The sequence below is a fragment of the Argentina silus genome (assembly GCF_951799395.1).
Source record: "Argentina silus genome assembly, chromosome: 2".
Taxonomy (NCBI): domain Eukaryota; kingdom Metazoa; phylum Chordata; class Actinopteri; order Argentiniformes; family Argentinidae; genus Argentina; species Argentina silus.
In genome coordinates, this window is record NC_139656.1 from 26,500,357 (window position 1) to 26,509,879 (window position 9,523).

The 9,523-nt window shown below is 44.6% G+C and overlaps 1 protein-coding gene across 1 annotated transcript; it reads left to right on the forward strand.

Moving 5' to 3' along the window:
• Positions 1 to 5,140: 5,140 nt before the first annotated feature.
• On the forward strand, positions 5,141 to 9,172 carry ckma (creatine kinase, muscle a). The gene is made up of 8 exons (XM_083689870.1): positions 5,141 to 5,211; positions 6,319 to 6,527; positions 6,920 to 7,074; positions 7,324 to 7,456; positions 7,709 to 7,880; positions 8,098 to 8,221; positions 8,304 to 8,493; positions 8,649 to 9,172. The coding sequence occupies exons 2-8, from the start codon at positions 6,335 to 6,337 to the stop codon at positions 8,825 to 8,827; spliced, it is 1,146 nt and encodes a 381-aa protein (XP_083545996.1). The 5' UTR covers positions 5,141 to 5,211; positions 6,319 to 6,334; the 3' UTR covers positions 8,828 to 9,172.
• The last annotated feature ends 351 nt before the right edge of the window (positions 9,173 to 9,523 follow it).

Consider the following 9,523-nt stretch of genomic DNA (forward strand, 5'->3'; position numbering starts at 1 on the left):
AAAGAGGGGAAAGAAATATTTCTCATCAGGATTTGGAACTGTGCCAGGCCTAGGGTATAAAACACACGTCATAAGTACCTACATGTTGTCCCTGGTCTCATGCACATCCTGCACATCCATGGTCACATGCTGTCTGCACATCCATGGTCACATGCTGTGCATGAAAATGTGTATGCATTCAATGTACACATAGATATCTGGTCAGATACTGGTACTACTATGAATAGATATGGTATGCTGTGATCAGGTGCATGACGGTGCTATGAAAATAAGATTTGTGCATAATCTGCTGGGGAATCTCCATTTTGCCATTTGCCATTAAGCTAAACTGACACCAGGCTTTCTGGGGGACAGGTTATACTAGACCTGTTCCTCAGGCATGGAGGGCAGACTGGAACTGACTCAATGAAATGTAATCTCTAGTTTAGGGAGGTGGGGGTCGGGGACCAGGTTTGATGGGGGAGGGTGCTGATGGACACGCAACCCTGTTATAATTATAGCCACCTCCTGACTGCCACTCTGGACACGTGACTATGCAGCCTCTGGTTTCAATGGGGGAGACCAAACCACTGCAACCCATGCAAACAAGCACCCCCATTCTGACAACAGAGCCCCTGATTTAAGCGGAAAGATCAAAACACAAAACATTGCATGCACTAGATAAAACATGGCACAACACAAAACATGTTTTTTGTTGCCACTTTTGAATTCTGTTTTCAAGGTATTTAACTGTCCAATTTATGGAGTAGGGTGGGCCTACACAGATGTATAAGATGAAATGCACACTTAAATGAAACTGTAAAGTACTAATTTGTTGATAATGACGTTGCTGCTCATATTTCACAGAATTACTTAAATGTGGGCTGTGCATGAAACTTTACACCGTCATTGCAACCTGTTTATTCATGGAGAAAGGTTAATAGAAAATTAAACTATACCCAGGGTAAATTAAAGGTAAGTGTTGTCATCATCTACTATCTTACTCTAAATCTCAATTTACTAAATATTAGGCCAACATCAACTTCTAAGACTATGTTTTCTTTGTCAATGTTCAAAAGACAGGTGGACAGATTTAACATCTAAAAATAGGTTACAGTAAAAATAGTTTCTCCAACCTTAACCATTGAGACACCCCTTTCAACACATTTCCATCTTCAAATGCACATAGTGTTGTTCAGTGTAAAGTTTCAAAAGGCTGAAAGTATTTTAGGCAGTTGCAGCTTGCCACCATGCTATTCGGACATGGTTTGGTTTACATTGTTATACCTCTCGAAAGAATCAAGTCGTGTGGATTCCAAGCAAGGCTTCCTGAAGGCACCAATAGTCATTTTCTCCAACACATCAGAGGAGTGAAAATGCAGATGAAGTAAACATTTTTGTGTTCCCAGCACCACTTTACATAAAATACCAATCAATTATAAATTTGAAGAAACCTTACTGGTGGTGACTTACTGCAAACCAAACCACATAATACAGTACATAACCAATATCCAATTGTACAGTCTGATGTACAAAGCTGAGAAGTTTCTCACTTTCATATTGAGCTGCAAGCAATGGGAGGCTATCTGCTGCCATCTTTGAATTGATGATGTTTAAGCCTCAATGCTTGTTCTGGAGCCAGTTAATCCTAAATGGTAGGTTCAGGTCAATTTGAAATAAGTTGTGGGTTAAGTCTGGGCTGTTAAGTAATTTTCAAAAGACAAGTGTACAGATTTAACATGGGGTAAAGTAAAAATAGCCACCATGGCTCCATTAACTAACCCTAACCCTAACCCTTTGAGCTACACATCTAAACACTGTCCCATGTTAAAATGAATTTGTCAGTTTCAGAAGGCAGCTGCATCTTACCACCATGCTATTCTGAGTGGTTGGTTGAAAAGGTCCAAAGGCTCAAGCCTTGTGGATTCCAAGCAAGTTGTAGTTGAAGTTGTAACAGGTGTCACTGTTGAGGACCACAGTGGAAAGTGTTTCACACTTTCTTGTGTTATCCTCTGGGACATGTGCTATGTGTGAAGCTGTGTTTCCCAAATTAAAATCAATCAATCAATCAATCAATCAATCAATCAATCACACGATGCCGCAAACATCACTGATCACACTCTGAGCTCACAAGTCTCAAACCTGCGTCCTCTATATTGACTGTCACCAAAATACCCGATGTTAACCAGCTATGCCACCGAAAAGCTGATGGTGCAGGTGGGGGTATTTCAACTTGAGGAGTGAGTTTACCATCTCAACTCGGTAACACTCACCCCTTTGAACTCAAACACCACAGTGACCCCAGCAGTTAAACTGAGTCTACAGGCACCCATGTAACAGGCATCCATGTAACAGGCATCCATGTAACAGGCATCATGCTTCTGCAAACATTATTGCTTCCTTGCACTCCAAGCTCACACGAGTGGAGGATGTAGCCTGGGCTGTTAAGAGAGCCTCCTGTATGGCTTCAGACGGTTTCCATAGTTGGGGGAATGAGGTTTCTGTAGCCTCTTTCATGGATGCTCCAACAATTTCATGGATGCTCCAACAATTTCATTGCTGCGTAACCTAAAGGAACCTTACTAACTCTCTGCATATACCCTGAAGACTACATTTTGGAAACACTGGGCCAGGCACTCAAAAGTATCTGTAGCCTACAGTATTTAGTGAGATGTCCGAACTGTGAGGTGATAGAATTTCTGCGGCCCAAGCTGAGGGGTTTCCATATCCTGTAAAGCTAGATGGTTTCCGTAGTTTGTGTGGTGAGAAGGTCTGTCTGTTCACATGCATCGTATCACAGCCCTGTTACATAACTGTCCTAGCTTAGAGCTGAGTGGCTGCAGTGTGTGACATGTTTGCCGCTGCTATATCAGACTACTACGCCCCTCTCTCTCAACCTACAGCTCAATATATACTTGATGAACAAAAAACAATATCAACCCATTGCTACTGAGGTGTGGTTCACTCATACACCAGATAAAGCTAATAATTGTATCCCTACAAAAGCTGGGGTTGGGGGTTGGAGGACATGTGCATGGAGAAGCAGAGGGAGCCAAGATAGAGACTAATTTGGTAACCCCCCCCCTGTTGGAGGTGGATAGGCAGTAGACAGCTGTGCAACAGGACACGAAGTGTCAATTCAAGGCAAGGGCACCATGAACAGCCCACACTCCTCCCCTCTGTATCCCGTGACAGTGGGAGTGGAGGCAGGGGGGTTGTGAGTAGGATGGTAGTGGAGTGGTGGGCTTGCGAGTGAGGGTAGGTGGATGGTGTGAGGTGCTAGTGGGACTTAATGCGAGTGGGGCTGAGTATGTGGGGTGGGAGTTAGGGAGGGGAAACATATTGTATGTAGTGTGAGCAGTGTGTTGGAATGAGGGAACAGAGTGACATTGGACGGAGTTGGGAGAGTGACAGGTGTGATTGGATGAGGCAGGTGTTGCGGTGGGACATGCCAGGAGTGCAGGCTTTTGCCAGTTGGCCTGGTCACCAGCAGACTGGCAGGGCCAGCCGGGATGCCCCTCTCTTGGGACTGTCTCTGTCCCACCCTCTCTTTGCCCGTGCTCTATGGTTGCTTTATGGCTCTCTCATGAGACTGTCCCTGCCTCTATGTCTGTCTCTCTTTGTCCATGCTCCAACAGGTTCCAATGGTGTAACTGAAGAACTCCTATATGGTAATCGAGACACTGGAGAAAACAAGAAATCAAGAACTATACATAAAATATGTTGGAATAAGAGAAGGGTATGAAGTTGACAAAAAAACATTTCTTGATGGGCCGCTAAATATGTAGGGAACATGACAGGCTAAAGGTGTGTTTTGGCCTTATGGATGCACTGCAATGTGGTCCACTTATGGGGTCCCATAATGACAGTATTACAACTATTGCATCAACTGCAGATGCATCAACTATGGATAAACATGCAAGACACCCATAGAGGCAGGGCGACCAATCCATCAAGAAGTCCGCAGCTCAGGTATTGGAGAGATGGTGTGAAACATCAGAGAGCACTGTATGAAAGAAGGTACTTCAAGGAGAGGGGTAATTCCAACATGACAAAGTTAGCATCATGTACAGTATTTTACACAGACTTGTTCAACCCTTCAGGTATGTTCTAGGCATTACAGTATCTTGAAGTGCCCCCAGTAAATGCTGTACGTCTTCCCTTGGAATGGCATTTCCACGTGTGAATGGTGGACAGCCCGCATCAGGGATAGTGAGAGTCAACATATCGATGCAAGTCAATAAGGTGGAATGGTGTTGGTTGGATTAGAGCTCCATTTGGGTTAGTCCCCTATAACGTTATAATAAGTCACTGGAAAGAGATATCTTTTCAATGGATCAAGCATTTGGAGGTACACGATATCACACCATACTCATCTGTACCATACGGACACCAACGTTTTCTTTCCCACCATCATTTTTTTCGTTGGGAAAAAAAAAGAGAAGCAGTTTGGCGATGCAGTGGCCAAAAATAAGAACAAAACTAGGTCAGAGGACACTTTGATGATGCAACCGCATTGTTAACACTGCTTGCTGATTTGCTGTTGTTGTAGGGTCACTAGTCCAGGACTGCTTGACGTGATGCAGTAGTGACACTACGCTCCATCAAAACACACATATCCCCGCCCCCCAATGATGTCTTCCATGCAAATGCTCTGGGTCAAAACCCAAACAATGAGCTAATCATATCTGCTGGCTGGGTGTAAATGCTTGGTTAGGCTAGTTATATATATACACAAACAAACACACACACACACACACACACACACACACACACACACACACACACACACGATTGCCATGTAATATATGTGTAATATACAAAACACAATATAAAAGAGACCCAATCCAATCTTTACCCCTGATATTAGGACGCCTGGCATGTTTGGCAAAAGCATTGCTCAGCTGTTTTTAAGTATGTTACTCTACTCCCCCTATTCGCCCAATCCCTCCCACTCTGAGACTCCCTTCCACATGCACTATGTATGGGGCAGTGGGGGTAAGAGGGGAGAGATGTAAATCTTGTCCCTTCGTAAACTAAACTGGGTATCAGAAACAGGCATTGGCCAATGAGAACCCAGCAAGCGCTAAACTGGCCTAGCCAATGGCTGCGTGTTGGATCAGTATATAAGCAGAGGGCAAAGACCTACAGAGTTGGGTGACCCTAATTTTGACTGTGGTGAACAGGATCTGATCCCAAGGACTGTTACTTCTTTTCTTGTCTGGTGTGCAGGTAAAAAACAAACATTTGACACATCGCATCAATTATTTAGTGTTTGGTATGAGGGAAGGGTGGCAGATATTTGGAGATCTAAATGGAAATGGAATCAACAATACTATTGGCAATAGTATTGCTAAACATTTTGTGCTGCTAATTTTTATGCCTATAGGTGATAGCCAATCCTGTTTTTCTCACCTTGTTCAGCAAGAGAGAAAATCAATGCAAAAGCACTAATGTGAATGTATGAATTGAGATCAATTTGGATTCATTTTTTTGGATTCACTGAGTAGTTGCGTTGTGCAGTTTTGTTTTGGTGAAGCATTAGCTTTGTGTCAGCAGATGGTTCTGTCTTAAAGGTCCAGTATGTCCATTTGAGCTTAGTGCTAAATGGCACTAAGTAGTGCTAAATGGCCATGATAAATCAGTAGCCATCAAGGAATGAGATCACATGATGAAGAACGTTCAGTGAAGAGCGCTGTTTTGGTCCAAACAAATCACTTTCTAAAATCTGGTGTCAAGGTCGAGCACTTGCTTTTACGTACCAGTGGGGGCAGCAACACACAAAACTACATACTGCATCTTTAAACATACTGAGTTGATTAAGCAAGTGTTTCACAATCAGATGTGAAGGTTGTAAACTGCTCCAGGGAAGCTTTGTGTGTGTGTGTGTGTGTGTGTGTGTGTGTGTGTGTGTGTGTGTGTGTGTGTGTGTCTGTGTGTGTGTGTGTGTGTGTGTTTGTGAGATAGGGGTAGGGGTTGAAGAGAAAGGAAGGGTGAGTGGTAGGGTGAGTGGTAGGGTTAAAAATACCCAACCCATTTGTGCTCCTCCCCCTTATCTATTCTTAACAGAAACTTGATCTAGTGGACGTGGACATTGAGTGACGTTTTGCGCTTGTAACAAGGATACTGGTGCCCACACTGCAGCTGTTCAGCAGAGTCCTCCCAGAAAACATTTAAAATGTTTGGCTGAGGAGGGTTCTTTAGGCCCGAGAACACGCCTGTAGAACCCTCTGCTCCACTGTCAGTGGCTGGGATGTTCCTTCCATGCTCCTGTTGGTTTTGTAGTTTACAATTCCTCCAGGGTTCCTAATCACATGTGTGTGTTTTCCCACTCTGCAGTGTTAGAAACGCAATCATGCCTTTCGGTAACACCCACAACAACTTCAAACTCAACTTCAAAGTTGAGGAGGAGTACCCCGACCTCCGCAAGCACAACAACCACATGGCCAAGGTGCTGACCTTGGAAATGTACGGCAAGCTGAGGGACAAGCAGACCCCCAGTGGCTTCACCGTGGATGACGTCATCCAGACTGGTGTTGACAACCCTGGTGAGTGCCACACCTCCTGAGAACTACTGCAAACACAAAACAGATCTCCATGCTTATCTCAGCTCCAGTATAACTGACCAAGAATCAAAACCCTTATCTGGGCTGCACGATTGCGTTCGTCCACTGAGCTAAAACCAGGCCACTGATCAATCACATTCCTTAGCTTAAAAGAGACTAAACAATATATATTTTGATACTACATTCAATATTTTAATGTTATTTATTTGCAATTCACATAATATGAACAACTTACTGTATATAGTTGTATATTTTCCTCACTTTAGGAGACACATACAGTAACACCACACTATGGTGTATTGATGCCAGTTTGTGACAATGTAGAGTTGCTGCTGTCTTACAGTCCCCCCCTCCTCTCCTTTCCCTGTCTTTAGGTCACCCCTTCATCATGACCGTTGGCTGCGTGGCTGGTGATGAGGAGTCCTACGAGGTCTTCAAGGATCTGTTGGACCCCATCATCTCAGACCGTCACAGTGGCTACAAGCCCACAGACAAGCACAAGACCGACCTGAACTTCGAGAACCTGAAGGTATACTTTGGACTATGATTTTTATTTTTTATTTTTATTTTATTTTTAAAGGTCCCAATGATAGCTGTACAAATGACAGAGGAAACAGGTAGATGGCAAAGAATACTGATATTAATAATATAACTATTGTAACTCATAGGCACTGGGAGACATAGACCTACTTTAGCATCGAAGACTTATTTGAGAGAGTTGATAGTTTTTCTATTAAAACTGCTCAATGTTTTGTGTGTGGCTTTGTCCTTCTCGTAGGGTGGTGACGACCTGGACCCCAACTACGTCCTTAGTAGCCGTGTGCGTACCGGTCGCAGCATCAAGGGATACACCCTGCCCCCCCACAACAGCCGTGGCGAGCGCAGAGCAGTGGAGAAGCTGTCCATTGAGGGTGAGCCTCCCAGCTATCAATAGCCAGACATGCATGCACAGGATTTTGCATTAAGCTGGGCCTACGTTTAACAAAGGGTAGCTCGTTGGAAAAAGAGAACAGATAAATCCTCACCCCCAGGCTGCAATGACTAAAGTACTGTGTCAGTGTACTCTGGTACAAAATGGCTGCCATGCAGTGAATTCTGGGAATACCAGTATGAAGAGTGGAAAGTTGGAAAGTCTGATCTTCTATTGTTTTGTGCTCCTCCAGCTCTGGCCACCCTGGACGGTGAGTTCAAGGGTAAGTACTACCCCCTGAACGGAATGAGCGATGCTGAACAGGAGCAGCTGATCAACGACCACTTCTTGTTTGACAAGCCTGTCTCTCCCCTGCTGCTGGGCGCTGGTATGGCCCGTGACTGGCCCGATGCAAGAGGCATCTGGTGAGCAGAGCCAATCAGCATCAACATAACTTTTCTTTTGACCAATATACGTTTTAGACATTTCTACGACTTTTTCTTCTAAATCAGGGCAATTTTTGAGCAACCCAACACATTACTATACAAAGATTTAACCCTTGCCTAACCACTGCATGCAGATCCTTGAACCTTGACAATGTTGATGTGTTTTATTTACGCCTAACTTCCTGTCCACCGCCAGGCACAACGATGCAAAGAGCTTCCTGGTCTGGGTGAACGAGGAGGATCACCTGCGTGTCATCGCCATGGAGAAGGGTGGCAACATGAAGGAGGTCTTCAGGCGTTTCTGCACTGGCCTGCTGAAGGTATGCATGGTCTACATGGTCTGAACAAAAGACGAGTGGTAAAGACGGAATGTTGAAGGAGATGATTTCTCTCACCTGACAGATTGAGGAGGTCTTCAAGAAGCACAACCATGGCTTCATGTGGAACGAGCATCTCGGCTACGTGCTGACCTGCCCCTCCAACCTGGGAACTGGCCTGCGCGGTGGAGTGCACGTCAAGCTGCCCAAGCTGAGCACACATGCCAAGTTCGAGGAGATCCTGACCAGGCTGCGTCTGCAGAAGCGTGGAACAGGTACGCAAACACACACAGACACAAACAAACACAAGCAATAGCATAATAATGGTAAGACGGGCCTCTTCATAAAGTCTGTATTTTTGCAACATTTGGGACAATGAGCACAGAGACATGGATTTACGCCCCCCTCTCTTTCTCCCTGTTATCCCCAGGTGGTGTTGACACCGCTTCCGTGGGTGGAGTGTTCGACATCTCCAACGCCGACCGTCTGGGCTCCTCCGAGGTGGACCAGGTCCAGATGGTGGTTGATGGTGTCAAGCTCATGGTGGAGATGGAGAAGAAGCTGGAGAAGGGAGAGGCCATTGATGGCATGATCCCCGCCCAGAAGTAAAGAGGGACGTTGGTCGCGTTATTTTTTTCTATTGTCCGATCATGTGCAATCAAGTCGACTAACCGGCACAGAGGAAACTGCTGCTCATCTAGAGACTCTTGACTCTACTCACCCTTTTTTTCTTCCTTCCAACTTTTTTTCTTCTCTCCTTTGCTGTACTTTTTTTCCTTTCCTTTTCTTCCTTCCGCCATTTTTTCACTTTCACCTGTCCAGTCGGTAACATCCTGGGATCAACCTCCACTGAGTCGGGCTTGCCTGGCAGATGTGGCATCACCTAAATTTGAACTTTGGTTTTAAAAAAGTAATTATTGAAACTGATTCAATAAACATGGCCCCATGAAATTATACAGTTGTAGCTAGCTTGGTCTTTCTTGGTCACACACTGATAAGTGAATATTGTATACTATTAATATGTTGTTTCCCACCCGGACAACATAAATAGTGAGTTTATCCAAAGAAAGCTGTATGATTCTAAATTCTTAAATTCTGTGAATTTCTCATCAGTTCCATGTTCTCACTTCTCTGTCTGCCAAAAGCACCAGGGCCTTTGGGAACCAATCTCACATTACACGTTGTTTCTGAAGGGGTGAAAGGGTGCAGAATTAAGCGTCCAGGTCAAACCGTGTATCTTCATCCATCTCATTGGCCTCTATTGCATATTACATTAACGGTTAAAAAACTGTTCCAGCAGGACAG

Coding starts and splice junctions, on each gene's coding strand:
- ckma (XM_083689870.1), top strand. CDS start 6,335: ATGCCTTTCGGTAACACCCACAACAACTTCAAACTCAACTTCAAAGTT. Junction 7,881..8,097: donor CCCGATGCAAGAGGCATCTG/GTGAGCAGAGCC, acceptor GTCCACCGCCAG/GCACAACGATGCAAAGAGCT. Junction 8,494..8,648: donor TCTGCAGAAGCGTGGAACAG/GTACGCAAACAC, acceptor TGTTATCCCCAG/GTGGTGTTGACACCGCTTCC.